Here is a 19,283-nt window from a genome sequence, read left to right as displayed (position 1 = left end):
TTCATTTTTAAAAAAATCATCATTACCCATTGGCATAGCCAGTGAAGGGCTTGCCGAGCCTCTTCCAAAAATTTGACATTTTATACTGCTCTACAATACAATTTTTACGGTGAATAGTGACCATATTTTCATAGACTTTACGTGCTGAATCTAAAATTACATTATTAATTCATTATTGCTGATTGTCTTTTGCTTGGTTTTCAAGTTATGCAAGGGAATACATCTACAAACACTGCAATGTATACCCAATGTGTAAGGACTTTATTTTTCATGATCGCAATAACACAAAAAAGAAGTTAATTGTTGCTCAAAATTGTTTATAAGTGAATAAAATTACATACGAAGCACATTTCTAGTCACCCTAAGTAGTAAAATAATGCAAATTTATCATTTTCATAATTCCTTTGTAATGTTTAAAATGAAAAATACACTTGCATCTATTTAAGTTTCTTTCTTTCTTTTTTGTTTGTATTTCTCTTTAATGGGGGTTTTCTTCCACCTAAACAGTGAAAATTTTGCAACTAAAGACCCAGGCCCTAGCTAAAGGATATATATCGTGTTTTTGCAGTTACTACTTTGAAGGCTACTGCTACCTTCTTGAACTGAGAATGAAAAAAATCTATGGATGGTACCGTGTGAGACCAGCTTTCCTCTTGGCCTTCTCGAATATTATTAAAAGATATTCGTAACTTTATAGAGAGAAGAGAAGAAGAAATTAAGATTGCATATATTATTCATATCCTCAATAAGATGTTAATATTTTACCTTGGAAAATGGTTGACCCTCTGATAATATGTCATTGCCCTCAAGGTATGTGGTTTTGGATGAACACCCGTCCACAATAAATTAAAATCTGGAATATTTGGATGGACCTGGAAAGACAAGAATGAATGCATTATACTTCAGATGATCTTTTAAATAATTATAATAATTATTATTACTATAATTGTTACAATAAAATAAATATAATAATACTAAAAATTGAAAACAGAGTAATCATTTGTAACATTTATTCAACACTGCAATATCACATATTACATTGTTTATAAGTGAATAAAATTACATACGAAGCACATTTTCAGTCACCCTAAGTAGTAAAATAATGCAAATTTATCATTTTCATAATTCCTTTGTAATGTTTAAAATGAAAAATACACTTGCATCTATTTAAGTTTCTTTCTTTCTTTTTTGTTTGTATTTCTCTTTAATGGGGGTTTTCTTCCAATAATTATCATTACTATAATTGTTACAATAAAATAAATATAATAATACTAAAAATTGAAAACAGAGTAATCATTTGTAACATTTATTCAACACTGCAATATCACATATTACATTCTAATTTATTTCTCTACCTATGTTACATTTTTTTTTAAATGTGTAAAACATAAATGGATGCAGTAAGTTGATCATACAGGAGCAATACTGTATGGTGAAATTTGAGTGTGTGAAAGGGATACCACATTATTATTCCTCAGTATTGCAAAGTAAAATTATAGGGGAAGGTGGGGGAATGGCGCTCACCCCTCTGTAGTCGTTATGGAGGGTGTTATTGAAGAGTAACCTGTGCTGACATCTAGAACCCAGTACTACGAGGCACCAAACAAAAGGCGGCACATGTGGAGTTGACTTTTAAGAAGCAGGGTGCGAAAAACGTATTCGTCATATTTTGTTATAAAATTGGGAAGGAAAAAAGTGCAAGGTAAGTAGACGGAACGTTTAAGCTAGAGTCTTGAAAATTTTACAGATATAATAATAGTATCTCCTGTTTATTTCTTAATTATTATAAAGTTAACATTTGAGGTTCTTCATGAGACGAGAAACAAAGAACGTAATATGGCGCCTATCGGGTAATGACGCTCATGCTGTTTGTTATGGGAACATGAAGGGTGCAAAGACGTTTCTCATAATAAGCGTCCCATGTGTGCATTTTTGTGCAAAATTGTGCTCAATTTAATTTGTATCTGAATATTAATAAATATAAGTACTTAAAGATATAGTTTCTGTATAGTACAAAAATGGTATTGATTTACTGTTAGGATGATTACTGAGTGCCATTACCCTACCAATAGGGCAATTGCGCTCACACGCACATTGTTACTTTTTGACGTTTACAGAGATAACTATTAACGACAGGGAGCAAAGTGATACGCAGAGATGTACTACAAACATTGCTTTTTCAGGCCCACATTTTCTTTTTGTTTCACTGCGTACAGTTTTTGAGATTTTTAAAATTTCCCTTAGGTGGTCGCAATTCCCCCACTTTCCCCTACATTAGGAAGAAAACGGTAGTTACACTAATTGTGCATTATCCTTCTCCAATCTGCCTGAAAAACATGTACAATTTACAGGATGTTGGGTCATCGAGGGTAGAGCTGTGTAATATATCGATATCGAGTTGATATTTTAAAAATATCGAAGAATCGATATTGTGAAAACATTGACCTCAATATATCGATATTATCGTGATTGTCGATACTGTCATTAAAAAAAATGTCGGTACTACAGACTACCCAGGAAACTACTTAATTTTCATTATGAGACTTGTTTTGTCGCTTTTACAAGGAACAACTCTAATGCAATTCTTTTTTGTGCCCATTAAAATTGCATTCAAACTTCGGAATGAACATTAATATTTGCGACATTCAAACGATATCGAACCCAAGAAGTCCGAAATTTCATTTTTTATCTTTGAAGACATTGATGTAACTTTGGCTGGTTTGATTGATTTAGTGTTTTAAGTCCACTTTATGCACAGTAAGGCTCATCGGGACTGGGCCTACAGTTTAAACTGGGATCCGAACCACTATGAGCCTCCACCGGGTATCGAACCCGGAACCCCTTGATTACAAGGTCACGACGGATGTAACTTTGGGGGACGAATCGAACTTGAGGACTAAGTTTGAGGGCGGGGGCGTTTGAATGCGTGTTTGTTCTTTAAGTCCACTTTTTGCACATATACACCAATCGGGACTAAACCTACATTTTAAAGTGTAATCCGAACCACTATGCGCCTCCACTGGGTATCGAACCAGAGACCAATTGATTACAAGGTGACGACGTTACCACTACGCCATCGGGGAGGCTCTGGGAAGAGCGAGGGCTGAGGAAATCCATAAATTTTCCACGCTATAAAAATTTTGCTAAATAACAGTCACATTTGAAAATTAATAAAACAATTACTTTTATTACTTTGCTTCTCAGGTTTCTGGAGGCCAACAAAAATACTTTTAATTTGTAAACTGTAATGAACTTAAAAATGAGGGGGCGAATGCTCCCAAGCCCCTCCAGTTACGCCTGTATTTGAAGCCACTTGAAGGCAATGTAGTATTTGACTAATTTCCAGTGAAAGAGAGGAAGGGATTTCAGGAACCCCGTTCTCAATGCTAAAATGTTGAGATAGGGGACAATTCCCCCTCATCTTCCATCAAATTCCCTTTTGTTAGTTTTCATCTACTCCTAACAATGAATGGACAACACGTTGTGAACAGTTTGTGGCTCGGCCTACGATGCTAGATTTATGGGACACTGGAAATCAACCAACCACCAATGGAGGAGGTGAGTGAAAATCTAAAATGGTCAGGAAAATGGCCCTCATTTGACCTTTCTAGGATCATTAAAGTGCGTGTGTGTGCATATATACTATACATACATACATAAATTAAATCGCAAAGATCTCATGTTTTTATAATGCTTCTACAACAAACAAATTGAAAATTGTGTTTCATGGCACAAGTGACAAAAATGATGGGTGCGAAGCCTTCCCGCAAGTTACTATTCATGCCCTGTTTTAAACATACACACCACAAACACATCTTCAGCCAACATATACAGTTACTCACAATGTTGTTCGTACAGATGAAGTGTGAGAAGTAAACGAAAGCAAAAATTATATTAAGCCTTAGTACATTAGGTATTCTCCATATATGTAATTATAACACGTATGGTGATTTATTTACAATAGTTTGTTCCCCCACAAACTTTATTAATAACGAAAGAACATTATATTTTAGCTCAAACATGCTAGTTTGATGTCACATTTCTGTTCGTACAGTTGCAATGAAAACAGAAAAACAAACAAAAATGTTACAAAATGAGACAATTATAATAGGCAGAATCCTAACCCTTAACTGTTTGGCATCCCCTGTGCATAGAAGCGACCAAGGTCTTGCAGATGTCTGGGCTGATTCCTTCCCACTCTAAAGCTACGGCCCTCTTCAGATCTTCTTTTGACTTGCACTCATGTTTATGGACACGTTTCTTCAAACATGTCCATAAATGCTCAATCGGAATCAGATTTGAACTTTAACTAGTTTTAAACTGCTTTGGTACATTCAAAATCAACCAGTGCCTATTGAGTTGAGCAGTATGTTTGTTGTCGTTATCCTGCTAGAATGTGAACACACGTGGTAACCCCATTTGCTGGGCACTTCTTTCACGTTATTCTTCAGGATATTATTACAGACGTGATTCCACCAATGACCTGCATTTTCCCAACTCCTTTAGTCGACATACAGACCGAGATCATAATGGATCCTCCACCATGTTTTACCGTAGGCGTTGTATTGGCAACGTTGTCCTGCGAATTTGCCTCCCTCCACACACTGGTCGCACCATCTGATCCATGCAGGTTTATTTTGATTTAATCGGACGAGATCACGTTGTACCAAAACTCCTGATCCTTATGTAAATACTCTTTAGCAAATCCGACTCTGTCGATCCGTTTGCTCTGTCCGAACAACATTGTAACTCATTATATATATATATATATATATATATATATATATATATATATATATATATATATATATATATATATATATAAAATATTTGATTTCTTCATTTATTGGAGAAAGCGACTTTGTGCCCACCCTTTGTGTGTGTGTGTGTGAGCGATAGTCCTCATTCTCCTTTCACCAAGTGGAAAGAAATTGGATTGTCTCAAGCTATACAGTTTCATTCTGTAACATCTTTAATCAAGGTACCTCGAGAAAAAAAAAGGGATAGAGTAATATTCATTAACGTCTAGAGATTAAACTTTTATGAGTGCACAGCAGCAGTTCTTGTATTTTGAATGTACAATTTACTTTTACTAAGAACATGCATCATCAATCATTTTTTCCTATTCGACATTTGCACATAGGAGAACAAAGTATTGCTGGCTTTAGGTTACTACAGATTGCAGGCCACGTCCAAAGATACCATCACCAACTAAAAGGTTGTCTTCATATTTTGTTTTCTTGACGTCACCGTGTGCGTCAATAATATTGTTTTGGCACAGGAGCTTCCTGTGAGTACCTGATGTCTCACGTGATCGTACTTCGAAGAGCAGGATGGCGGCAACGCGGTAGTAGGAAAAGCTTCAACAAAGAAGCATTCCGATGATTCAAGAAAAACGGCGGCACCACACGTTCATTTGCATGCTCGAGGAGTACGAATCTTCACCGTGACCTTAGCATAGCAAGAGCTTTGTGAAATAACGCCACCAGACTTTGTGCTGTGGATGATCCTAAAGATGAATGAGTGGCAAAGCGAATGGGTCAATGAACGTCCTCAGGACCACTCGACATAGGAGCTGGATTGAGTTTCTACGTAACAAAAATGTTATGGCTTTTACTGAATGCAAAGTTGGGATTTAGCGTTTTTTACATCTAACAACAATCGACAATCGCATTGCTTCCCATGCTACTAAACCGAAAACTTGGGGGAAGGCTAAGTTAACAAGGAATCTACTCAGGCCTTACAATGACTATAGCCTTCGATCACAGTTGTCTTAAAGAAATGATTATCACAGGCAATGATGTAGTCAGGAAAAATTAACGTTGAGGTGGAATTATTGAAACGCACGCTGAAATTCCTACGAATTATGCCCCTTACTAACACACACACAAAACTCCACAAATAGAGAAATATTGTTCTATACAAGGTGGGAATTTCAGTGTGCTTTTTAATTAATTCAACACAGCACTACATTTCTCAAGGATAAAACTGGTAGAAAGGGCACTCTCTCCAAGAAAAGCAAAAATATTTCTTCAGCAGGTCAAGATAATGGCTACTGCGTCTTGAGTGACATTTATCTGCACTCTCGCCAGTTAAACAAATCACAAATATTTGATTGGGGAACGAAAATAAACAAATAAGCCAAGACAACAAGATTCAGTTTGCATCAGGACGTACTATTTGTCCTCACTACAAACGCTAAAAACTCTGCATAAACTCAAGTGGAATGTTCCACCTCATCCACCCTACAGTCCAAACTTTACTGTGTCCAAGGTCGGATTGAGACTGCCTAGAGTGGCACTTTTCATCAATAAGGCGCCCTGGACAATGCAAGTAAAATGCTGATTGTAATAGAAATTCGCAACAAAACTATTACAATTTTGTCGCAAGTGTATGTACTACTACAAAAATTCTTCGCGTCTTATCTTTATTACAGCAAGGAGAAACGTACACGTAGAAACTTTCAAAATGAGTGAACAAGTGTACCGCAGTTAACAGGAAGCAGGGACTATATTGAAAAGTAGTTTTAAAACGTTGTGATTGTGTTGCAAATAAAATTTATGCAAAACCACTCTTGTAGTTCTAGTGAATTTTTCTTTCAGTTGGCGAGAGGAGAAATTTGACATGTTGTTCTTCAAATTTACTGGCTTCAGTTCCAAGCGTTGATAACTTGAATCCATCCTATATTCTCCTGGCTAATTCGGCAGAGGAGACTCCTGGATTTTAATAATAGTAGTTGTAGTAGTAATATTAATAATACATCTTAATCGATATTTTAAAAAAGGTAGCACCGGCGTATTGCCAAGCACGTTATGAATTGTGTGTGATTTCATACCTGTGTGAGGTGGACGCAAAAACAATATTTCATTTATAACTTGCATTTATAACTTGTTTGTGCTTTCAGTATCTTTCCGCTCCATAGACTACGTCTCCATTAATGCCATTTTGACCGCCAGCTGATTGAAAGCCATTAAGAGCTGCATCTGTCCTCGAAACACACACTACCATACTCCCTCTCCTCTCTTTTAGAGCCGCTTCGATTTTTGTGCTGGAATTGAACATTTCTTTGATACTGATTGACCTTGCAGATATACAATTACTTACAAGGAGAAAACTGCACCTTTGTAGCTGGAGGAAATGAAAGGTAACAAAAAATATATCAATAATACTGAAAAACGGTGGCTCGTGGCCATGGAATATTTTAGGTGGGGAGTAACTGCTGGCGAAATCAAGCATTCATTCCCCCCCAAGAAACTTCTTCTAGCATGTTGGATTCATACAAGTTCAGAAACCAAAATCGGCAAATCTTTTTTAAATACGCATTCGAAAGTACAAAAATGGTTAGGCAATGCAGAGAGAATATTGGTGCAATCGATCCAGAATTTTGAAAATTTGGAATTCCCAAAACTTGTGCGATACAGATTTTATTCTTGGAACCACATCCCACCCACGACTCCCACCCCCTTTTACTTCTGGCCGTCATCGTTCCAGCGTTGTTCCTGGCTCTATGGGTGCGCACTTCAGTCTATCGTCCAGAAGTGTTATACCACCCCTGTGAAATACTCACACCCGTATCTGCGTACATAATGAAGCTTAATATATTGGCAACCCAAGTTTTGATCACCTTTCACTGAAAATGGGGCTATGACAGAGTTATACGTATTTCATGATTTTTTTCACACGATTTTTTTTTGCAAATTTCAAATAGCCTATTTCTGAAATTATCCAGCCAATCACGAGAAGAGCAACATTATTGTGCAGTATGTAATTCAGCATTCGATAACCTGGCAAAATCACTCAAAAAAATAGAAATACCGATCTACAATATCAATACTATTGTCGATTTGCAAAATAGTTCGTAAAAACGTTCTCCTCGGCTCTGCTGACATTAATGAACAAGGAGAATAACAACATTGGCGTACACCATAGAAGCCGATCCAACTACCACATGGAGGAAATCAGTTGTAATCTATCTAGCTGTTGTTTATTTCTAATCACAGCCTGATCAAACCAAGCAAATCAAGCGAAATCAAGAGAATAATAAATGTTAAAGCAAATAACAGTACTCACTAAGTTCACACTGGCCTGCTTTGTAATCGTACTTCAGAATTTTCCTTCTCTTCCGCCGTATCCATATATTACTGCAGTTGCTACAGGCTTTGTAGCTAACTTCCCTCCAAAAATTCAATAACGTTGCCTGCTTTCGCTACGTACAGTTTCCCTATTCATCATGAAATCAAACACTTTGCACTGAAACAGGAACGACCTTTTGACAGCGTTAAATAATTTTGTAACGCAGTAACAGCCACACAATGCAAAACAGCTGACTATTTGATGCGCGCTCCCTCCCCGTGGGTTGATAATTCGGCTACTGCGCCACAGAGGCCGTTTATTTTGACCAAGATGCACGAAGCAAAGGCATGCTTAAAACACAAGTTTTGGTTTCAGATGCCCTCCCCCCTCTCCTCCTTTTCTTCCCTGTTATGCTCGGGACAATATACCATCGAAATTTCCCTTTCATAAAAAAAAATCCCTCAATTTGCGATGTATGGGTTGCATCGACTCCGTCACACGACCTCCAATGGAATGGGTTTGCAACACTACATTTGCTCGCACACAGATCGCTGCGTTCACAGCCTTCCTAAATGATACAACCTCCCCCCACACACGGCGCTCAAGCCAAAACACCCAATCAGCGTCCTCTACGCGACTGCTGCAACAGCGTCATAGCGAGCGAAACTACCATTGTGTTCAAGCCCCGATCGCCGTCTGGTCTATGCGGGTTGATATCACGGATCGCAGGCTTCTCCACCATCTCTCTTGGTCGAGCGGCGTGGGAACACGATGTTTCGAAAGAGATAAGAGTTCAATAAATAAGTATAATAATAATGATTTGCATTACAGATTTATTTGGGTGTGCACGTGCGAATAGGCAAAAGCCGCTACTGGACACGAGTATTTAAACAGGGATTGTGCTGAAACAAGTATTGGCACAGCCAACAGATTTATCCCGTTCTCGCCTCGACACCTACAATTTCGAGACAGATTCCTACGTTGAAATGAAAGAATATATTTACATGCACAATGAGTGCATAATGTCGTGCGTAGTTTCAAGCTAATTGTTGAGTAACGCGTCATCGATTACGTAAGTTTCGGGCACGATACATTTAAGCCTGATCTGGACCTGAACGCAAATTAGCGGCAGAGCCGTATTTCCCCTTCTTCTCCCCGACAAGCCTCGCAGTGGAACAAATCGCGTGTGAGCTGGGACCACACCTCCAAGGACACTGGAAAATAATTGGAAAACCTGTTGCTCAATTATTTCCAGGCATGGAATGCAAGAGGCTTTTTGTGTTATTACAATTCTTGTTCCGCCTGTCACAAAACGACCCAATACTTCATCGCAGAAGAAAATAATGGTATGGGCTCTGTTCGAAACAAAAGGATAGTAATTAAGAAATGTAGGGTTATTCCAAAGTAACTCCACAACATGGAAAAGTAAATTAAATTTAAAAAAACCTTTGTAACTCAGATCACTCGGGATATAACGCCGATGGATTTCTTCCTTTGAGGCTTTGCGAAGGAGCTAGTTCTTGTCCCACGCCTTCCTGCTACCTTAGAGAACTAGCAAGGACGCATGACTGAAGCCATGCAGAAGGTACAAGCTGAATTTAACCATCACCTTCAAATGTGTAGGGTGCAGCACACGTCGTTTGTAAGTAAATTCTCTATGTAAGATTTCGTTTGATACCTATTTTCATTCAAGTAATAATAAACTTCTGCAACAAACATTTGGGAGAGTTTTCGACACCATTTTTAATAACCCAGTATGCATAACGTATATTCATACATTATATTCCAGCAGGGGCGCCGACTTGTCCCTTTTTTAAGTTTTGGACCCAATGTTCGGAATCTCGTAAAAGCCCATGAATTCCTCAAAAATGTTAAAATTTTCATTTACAGTTCGAATGCAAAATGTCAATTGTTCACGGATGAATATGTCACAAGTATAGTTAACCATAATAGCAAAATATTCCCGACTTTTAATATCTGCTACCACGGAGCGCAAAACGGCGATTGGGTGCCAAAACTAGGGTGGCAAGGTGCAAAAACTGTGGGGCAAGGATAGTTTACTTTTCCCTCATAGATAAGGTGGAAACAAAAGTGGCAAAAAGTGGGGGAGGCAAATGCCCCCCACGCCCCCCCTTAATTGCCGCCACTGGATCTCCCTAATATATCAATGATCTCGTTCTGAATGTCACGTGAGAGCCATTTGTAGTCCGAACGTCCTATCCACTCTCCTAGTGCATGCACATCTTCTTTTAAAAATGTTAACAATACTAATAATTATATACTTAGTATATAGTAATAAGTCATGTGTATTGCTGTCTCTGGTCATAGCCCCCGAAGTCTAGAACATTTCAAATGTGTATTTAAAGTTAAGTTCATGAGGCACAATTCAGAGTAAACTTTACAAGAGAAGTAAAATAATAAATTAGATCCTCTTAAGCAAAATTATTGGGGGGCTCTGCCCCACATCGTTAACATTGGGGGCGCTCGAGCCCCCAAGCCCCATGGAGTCGGCGCCTATGTATTCCAGTGGCGCGCCGGCCTCCATGACGGAAGTGATCAGAGCAACGAGTTACGAAGCCAGATGTGTCAGATTCGAACATTGGTTAAGGCATGGGTGTACAGTGTACATCAACTTAACCCGAGAGCTAAAAAGCGACAAGAGAAATAGGAAGAAAGAAAAGGTAGGTTACCAAATGTGTATTTCTTTCGATGGAAAGTAGGCGAATCAAACCCTGTGATGCTTAAGACCTCGGACTTTAGGTTTTTAACATCTTTTTTTCCTTTGCAGGTAAATAAATAACCGGTTAAATCAGCGTTTCACCAAAAAAAAGCAATACCTGATGAAGTTTCATAGTGCCTAAAATAACCTATTTCGCTTGTTAGAACCTATTTTAGTTTCTTTCGCCTAAATCAAATCTTTCTTTAGGTTTTTGTATATTTTTTTAAGGTTTTACAGCATTTTTACATCACACAAAGGTATTTGTTCTGATTGGTAATGAAAATATTCAATGACTAACTTGATTGAAACACACACACACTGACAATTTCCCTCCCTCTAAGTCCATGTTTTCTCAAGCTCCAAACATATCAAAATTTCTGGCGCCACTGTTGCCTGCACAGTTCAGAGTGCAAACTTCTGATCCGTGTGGTCTTGATACATGGAGGTTGGTAGTTGACAATTCCATAGATAAACGGGCAAACATTTTTCTCAAATGACGTCATACTATGATTGATACTTTCGACAATAAATCAACGGAGGACAGAAACATCTCTTTTGCAGATTATCAAATAAATAGAATATAGGCCTACTTAAACAACCTTTCTAACAGATTAAACTAAACGTTTGCAGAGTATCAAAGAAACATAATACATTGTAACATCGTTTTTTAACAGATTAAACTTAATGTCGCTTCCGTTTTGTCTTCCCATAACCTGGCTTGTCTACAAAAAGGAATATCAAGTATAGGAATTTCAGGGTGACTTTTAATGTTTCCATATTTTCTCCTGGCCGTACAGTGGTGAGCGAGTTAACCACAACCATTAGCATGCACAGTAACAAATAATAATAATAAGATAACTATGTGTCCACGTGTATGCCTCTAACGTTGACATAATAGGAAGCGAGGAAAGCTGACAACAAATAACCATTTGTGAAACCCTTCCGTTACTGACAAGAGAAACAGATGCACGTGGAAGCCAAAGTACCTTTCCGATTAATCCTAATTCTGAAGGTCAACCAATAGCAACGAACCATGGCCTATTTATTCATCTGTTTACGTGTGTTTCCTGTCAGAATCACCGTACCGTCACAATGCCAATTCTGATAGGCAGAGGGAGTGGGGAGGTGCCATGCTGTACTGCACGTGCCAGTTTCGGTTATGTAAGTTATGTTGCTTGATGCTCTGGTTGGATTCCAGTGAAGAGTGCAAACTGTTTGATGTCCCGTTTGACACATTTAAGCGGCTGCCTCTGCTTCTACCTTAGTTCACTCTTTTAGCTGTACTAAACATACAGCCTGCCGAGCAGAAAAATAATCATTTCGTCAATAATAAAATACTGATCTCCAATATGGTCCAGGGCCTCCCCCATGGCGCAGTGGTAGTGTCGTCGCCTTGTAATCAAGGGGTTCCGGGTTCGATACCCGGTGGAGGCACAAGTGGTTCGGATCCCACTTTAAACTGTAGGTCCAGTCCCGATTAGCCTTACTGTGCATAAAGTGGACTTAAAACACCAAATCAATCAATCAATCCAATATGGTCCATGATGTCTGAACTTTCTAGAATCTATGGATGGCACTATTACGAGCAGGGGTGCAATCCCCACCAAGGCCTATGACGCTGACGCACTCCTCCCAAAAAGGTAGAACATTCGCCCCGCCAACCCCCTCTTTTATGCCGAATTATTTACTGTTATTTTGGTCAGACAAAATTTTCGGAACAATATAATACAGACATACTTAAGCAATACATGTTTACTTTAGGCTCACTTTCATGTTTGCTAACATATAAGGTACAAAACTGCTCAGGCCTCTGCCATTGTTAGCGTACTGAACCTTATTTTTCACAATTTGTCTGCTCGACTAACCTTGTATTAATGAGAACAGCACGCCCCCTTTCCCCGCATCCAAACAGATTCTAAAGGCATAAGAGGTGGTGTTTCATTTCAACCCTATCGCCGCGATCACCCACAGGCAGATAGAAAAACTGTACATAGTAAGCAAAGCTAAAACTCAATGACAAGTCAATCGAACGAAACGAACCCCCCCTCCCATTTTTGTGTGAAGATATATACAATTGGCATAAAATTTTGACCCCCCAAAAAATTATCTGACGCGCCTGTGGGCACCCCTGGATACGAGGATGAAAAGAAGCCTCTGTAAAATCGACACGAGACCGAGACTACCACGTGAGTTCTTCAGACACACCAAGCGGATATATACCATGCTGTATGTCCTCGATACTGTATATTTGGAGTGACTAGACGAGATCGGTACTTGATTTTTTCCTATTGCATAGATAAATAATATATTTTGCTTTAGTAAGCATACATAGCCTGTAGTAAGTACAATGTCAATTAACTAGTGTTGATTGCGAGCTTGAGCTGCGTGGTTGATTAAGTTCCGTTCTCGAGGGTTCCTAGTACAGAAACGAGGCGCCAAACAGAAATAAGTTTTTAAGAAAAAATGTTGCCTTAATGGCCTCTATGCGTTGTGAACGACTGTGCGCCATGTTGTATATGTTCTTGATACTATGTGTTTGGAGACTCTAAAAGAGATCGTTACTTGCCTTACACCGAGAACGAGACAAGCATTTACAATTCGAGGTACTGCCAAGTCTCTTCTCGTCTACCATCTACAACAGTTACATACTTCATCATTAATTACTACAACCAAAAATAGAATAAAATAAGATCCAATCGTTGGTTTCCAACTTCACTCGAGTTGTGTGTACTGTTAGAAGTCACCATAAAATTTACAATATTACATCGTTTAAAATTAACAGTGTGCCTGTTAATTACGAAAACAAGACAGAATCGTTTATTTTTATTTTTTTTTCACGAGCGCAGGCCGATTCATGACGCCACTTCTTTCGCTTGGAATATTGAACACAGTCACATTATACAGAGCTATTACAGTACAGTACTGCATTGAAATATACAATAAAAACTTTCGAATTTAAATTTAAATATTTTATCACGCATAAAGATAGCTAATGATTAGAAATTGCAGTTGTGTGAACCATAAATGTATTTTTAAAAACGGAATCACTGATATTACATTAAATGTACTAGTTAAGTTTAATAGGCGTTGAAATTAAAAAAAAAAACTGTCATACTACACGCATTCTTTTTTCGGAGTTAATTCAGTACTGCGTGGAGGAGTGGTTAACTCAGCGCGCTACGACGCCAGCAATTCCGAGTTCGACTCCCGGCCTGGGCTTCACTCATCCTCATCAAAGCGAAGTAAAATAAAATGAATGAATGAATCAATCAATCAATCGGTTGTAGGATGAAAGCTGAAATCGTTGGTCTTAGACAGTCATTTCTCCAGTCAACTATTTACAGTGTGGGCAGAGAGACTTTTAGGTTTCTCAGAGAGACAGGGAGCTATGAAAGAAAGAAAAAATCAGATCATAAAGTAATAATTTTGCCATCTTAGCTCTCATGGACTGACAATAGCCGCTGTATTATTCATGAGACATTTCCAGCTCGCAGAGGCTGGGTCAAGGATAACCGCGTCGCATCACCAGTCACGAAGATTAAGGACTGCTGTAAATAGAATACTTAAAAAGCTCACCATTTGCCGCTCCACAGCATGAATACCAGGCATTTCAGTTTTCTTTATTGCTATTTTATTTTCAATACGAGGCGGAAATGACGCTTCCTCTGAAGATATTTTTTTTCTCTTGCCGGGGAAAAAATTAACATGATCTTCGATGTGAACAATGGCTTGATGCGAAACCTGGTTACACGTGCGGTGATCATGTATTGCGTTGTGACAAATGTTGGCCGAAATATCGTTTAAAAGATATATCACGATATTAAAATATCCTCTAGGCGATTTACCCACACAATATATCGTGATCATATGTTTGCCTATATTAATATAAATAAACAAGTTTAATATGGATAGCATACAGTAAGAGACTACTTTTATTGCAAAAATACATTTCACGAGACGATATACCGGGTGATCCGTTTGAGATGTCAGAAAAGTAAACCGTTGTGTACAATAGCTCTGAGCAGTTTATTGTAATATATGTAGAAATGATGTAAGTTTTGAGTGAGTGCAAGTTTACAGACTTCAGCCATGTGGCTGTACTAGTGTGCATATAACACTCGAAAATCTCATATCCCATACGATACATTGTGCGCTGTTGTGGCGTGACCACTATCTTTATCTACCATGAACGCTAGCGCCACGCGGCTGAAGTATGTAAACCTGCACTCGCTCAAAACTAGTGTTGCCCACGGGACGAGACGGGACAGGCTTTTAAAAATTCGAGACGAAACGAGATTGATCATGTGTCCCGAGACAAACGAATATTTTCGAGACGAGACAGAATTTCACAGCATTTCCACGAGACGAGACAGGCCAAAGTCTCGTCTCGTGGGCAACACTACTCAAAACTTACATCCTTTCGCAAATTCGCCATATATTACAACAAACTACTCCGAGATACGCACATTCACCTATTGTACACAACGGTTTACGATTTTGACATCTCAAACGGATCACCCGATATATTATGGTCACCCTACATATGACCAACACAATATACATGTGTGGAAACGACATATCGCCAATATCACGATGCGAAAAATATCGTATCATAAATTATGACATCTTGTTGCTGACCGTATATCACGATATCTAATTTTCGATGTTGTCCACATCAATAGATGCAACATAGGAATCATACAGAAGAATTATCAGTACTTAACCGTATCCACACATTCAGAGAGGGCCTACACTACAATGTTACAGAATTTGTTCCTCCCACTGCAACTCACTTTGCACATCTTCACCACATCCTTAGGGTAGAACGACTCTTTTCTGTCTTAAAAATCGAGTAATTTATTTCGAATGTTATACCCCTTCCACCCACCCCCCCAACACACACACACACACACGGTGGAGACTCTTTAATTCGAACTTGGATGATTCGGAGATAAGTTTACTCGCCTTGAAATCATCTTTAATGACACATTTCCTTAGCCCGCTTAACGTTATCCGTTGTTCAGGTGCACCATTAGAAAAGCACAATGCACCTAACAGGGCATCCTTAAGGAGCTGTCAGACCGAAGCGACACGCGACAGGAAACCAACCTTAAGAAATAAATGCATATGCATCAATTCGTACCCAACTGACACAAGTTCCACGTATCGCTTAGGTGACGCTTGGACTGTTTTTTTTTTTGTTTTTTTTTTTTTCAATACCGCGCGTGCATTGTGTCGCCTCGGTGAATGCACAGTTAGTGCTTTTCTACGTACTGAATGGGACCTGTGTCTCTTATCGCTTGTCACTTCGGTGCGAAATCTTCGTGTCCTTTGTCGGCTGCCACTTCGATCTGAAAGCTCTCTTAGGTGCCGTTATAGCCCCTCTGACTAGTTTCAAGATCCAATCCATTGACGTAACGAACTTGAGCAAGACTAAATAAAGGTGCTAGACCACGCAGCTCGATCTGGCTGGGAAATTAATCCTCAAGCCGTTAATGCAGAACAGTCAGCGTGTCAGGAGAACACGTTTAGCTTAAAGGTCTACATATTTTCTAGATAGGTAACAACAAAAAGGCATTTTAGGGCAAATCCTCAGCCTACTTATGACAAACATTTCTTTGTATTTTTAATGTTACCTACAATACAGTGTGTTCCTCTAAAAAAGCTGAAAACATCAATCTCCAAGTCCAATAAAATGTCTACGATTGCTATGAAATATTTAAAGAAAAATCCTGCAGAAATTGTATATCCTGTGTTCACTAATTAAGTTCTTATACCTAGGTACAAGAAGCAGAAGCAATGTCGACAGGTAAAGGTCATGGGGCATCATCCCTTCTGCTTATCTGATGTCAGAACTAGTTGAGTTTACTGGTGGGCACATGCTGATAGTAAATTTGCAGGACGATATGAGAACAAGGGATCGATGTCGAGTGTTTCGTGTTACTTCTGGATTTTCCACAAGGGCCCTCTTCCCAATATAGGACTCACATTATGAAATTATAATGTTGACACACGAACAGATGGATAAATTTCAATATTTAATTTAGTCCCACCGCAGTATTCTCTTCTTTTTAGCCTTCAAAATTTAATGCCGTACTTTTAAATTAGTTCTTTTTTGAGAATGCTTGCCAAATTTAATTTTCGTAATGTTTGTTTGTTACAAGTCCTTTTTATTGGTCTAGTCGGTAGGGGTGTCTGGATGTCAAGCGGGAGACCCGGGTTCGATTCTAGTAGGAGGTGATCTAAGGTCGGAATTATTTCGGCCTTGTCCCCGCACAAAGCAGCTCTGGGGCTCACCTAGACTCAAATCATTAGGTACCTGTACCTGGGGGCAACCCTGAGGGGCAAAGGCGGCCGGAGCGTGGTACTGATCACATCACCTCAAAAAATGGCCGAGATCGATAATGTGTGGGGTCCAACCCACACATCCCCTAAATGCGCCTTCATGGCACGGTGCTATATGCACGGGGAACTTTACTTTTACCTTACCGAACCAACAGGCCTTCTCCGGGAATCAAACCCGGGACAACATGGTTAAAACAAGCCCAAAGCGAAAGTCACTACATTATCGAGGATGCCTTAAAGTAGATTAAAAACAAACTTCACGTAGCATTTTAGCTCTGAAATACAGACTGTTGACTTATACTGTACAGTCAGGATATTACTGAAAACCATTGAAATTCCTACAACTTGCACCGTGACTTCATCTTTACCATTACATGACTTGTCTGATAAAAATGAATATAAGTTATAGAAAACTACCATTTTTTTCATGACTGGCCTCTTGGGATATTTCATAATCCACTCATCTCTTATGCATTCATTAGCTGTTTAATCGATAAGTGGTTGAAAGAACATAAATTATTAGCTTTCATGGGAAGCTGATTGTAATAACGATGGTGCTAATATCGTCTCGTCTCGCGAATGAAGATGTCCAGAAATAATAGATACACAAAGAAAAAAACGAAACAGACCAAAAGCATAAGTTTCTCAACATTAAACAACCCACAGAGTGCGATTATTTTGGTAACATCTGTGGCTGTTCCGCATTTACAGCTACAGGGTTAGTTACAAAACGTATAAGAAACCGCGTCAAAAGTATTTCCAGCTTTGCTTAGAATTATGTCACATTAGACGCAAAAGCAACACCGAGTGGTTCCGAATCCCTGAAATTTCGACACAAATGTGAATCACGTTTCTAGAAGATGAAAAAAAGGGCATAAAGCTGTGACGTCGTTGCAATCGACGGAGTGAAAGTTACTGACGTATCCTCCAACCGATGCGAATGCGAGTAATGACTATTACCGCGAAAAAGGAATAAGAAAAAAGAATGACGAACGAGCCTTTTATTCCCGTAAGAAGGTGAAGCACATCTTGCAAATGAGATGTGGGGGAGAGTAACCTTAAAAGAGATGCCCCTCCCCCTCGCGCCTTCCTGATACGAATATTCGGCGGTAGACTTGGCCTTCTACCATCTGCCGGGTCACGAACTTTGGTTGCGTGGCCTTGCGACTCGCTCCTCCGGTCAACCTTGGCTATTCTTAATGGAAGCGTGAGCTCCTGTATATCGTAACGCTAAACAAAGCCTTTCCTGCTTTGTGCTCTTTGAAAGAGTTCGGTAAAATGACGATGCCACGAGATGGGAGAGAGAGAGAGATGAATTCGGTTTCGCACAAGGTGAGCAGTTTATTCAGATGATGTCGAAATGACCACCGGTATTTACAAAATGACAGTGGCGTGCGGTGACATTTTCCGTTGGGGAAGCAGATCCCGAAAAAATAAGAAAATCAAGAATTAATTGCTTCTACATGGTACGTTATACTGAAAAAATGAGCACTGTACCTGATACTGTTTCCATAACGTCTCTAAGGGAAAGATGAAAGTCCTGGCGCAGTTGTTCATTTTTTCGAATTTCAGTTGGTCTGCTGTCAAACGCATTTAATACAACAGACGATCGCGGATGATTGAAACCATTTTCAAGACTTTCACACATTGCGATATTCACAAATCCACTTTAGCACCACGTAGTTCTTTCGGTAGTAAATAGTAAACAATGCCAACTCTAAAGTTTTTGAAGCAAACATAGAAATTAACCCGCCTGAAAAACCGTAACTTTTCACCTCGCAAACCGCTTGAAAAAAGTGTGTCCGCGGCCAGCCAGTTTTACCAACTCTATTTGGCGGATGTGTCCATGGACATGTTAGCTGTCTTAATAGACCGAACGCTCGGAAACGTTTATCTCCACATAGAATATGTCACCTATCATATTTTTGTGTTTTGAAACTTTATAGTTTATTTACGATTATAAATTTTAACTAGCTTGGTGGATATGCTACATCGCTGACAGTATACACTACACTTGGACACTTAATCGTGCAGTTCGCAACACTGAGGACATCAGTAGAGTGATCCGATGGCACTCGGGCTTTCTTTCAGGTTTACCAGTTGGAAAACAAAATTTGCCAACACAACCTACCCTCCCATTAGATCC

General features: G+C 39.1%; 1 protein-coding gene across 2 annotated transcripts in view; it reads right to left on the bottom strand.

The window, feature by feature from the left end:
• TTLL5 (Tubulin tyrosine ligase-like 5) overlaps positions 1–19,283 on the bottom strand; it is a 335,902-nt gene that overhangs the window by 38,854 nt on the left and 277,765 nt on the right. For both annotated transcript variants that reach the window (XM_083118839.1, XM_083118841.1), the window contains one exon: positions 766–872. In XM_083118839.1, coding sequence (XP_082974965.1) covers positions 766–872 — 107 coding nt within the window. The remainder of the gene's footprint in view (positions 1–765; positions 873–19,283) is intronic.

Source organism: Lepisma saccharinum, chromosome 3 (assembly GCF_977018435.1).
Source record: "Lepisma saccharinum chromosome 3, izLepSacc3.1, whole genome shotgun sequence".
In the NCBI taxonomy this organism is placed as follows: domain Eukaryota; kingdom Metazoa; phylum Arthropoda; class Insecta; order Zygentoma; family Lepismatidae; genus Lepisma; species Lepisma saccharinum.
Note: the sequence above shows the minus strand (reverse complement) of the source record. Positions and strands in the feature narration are given on the sequence as shown.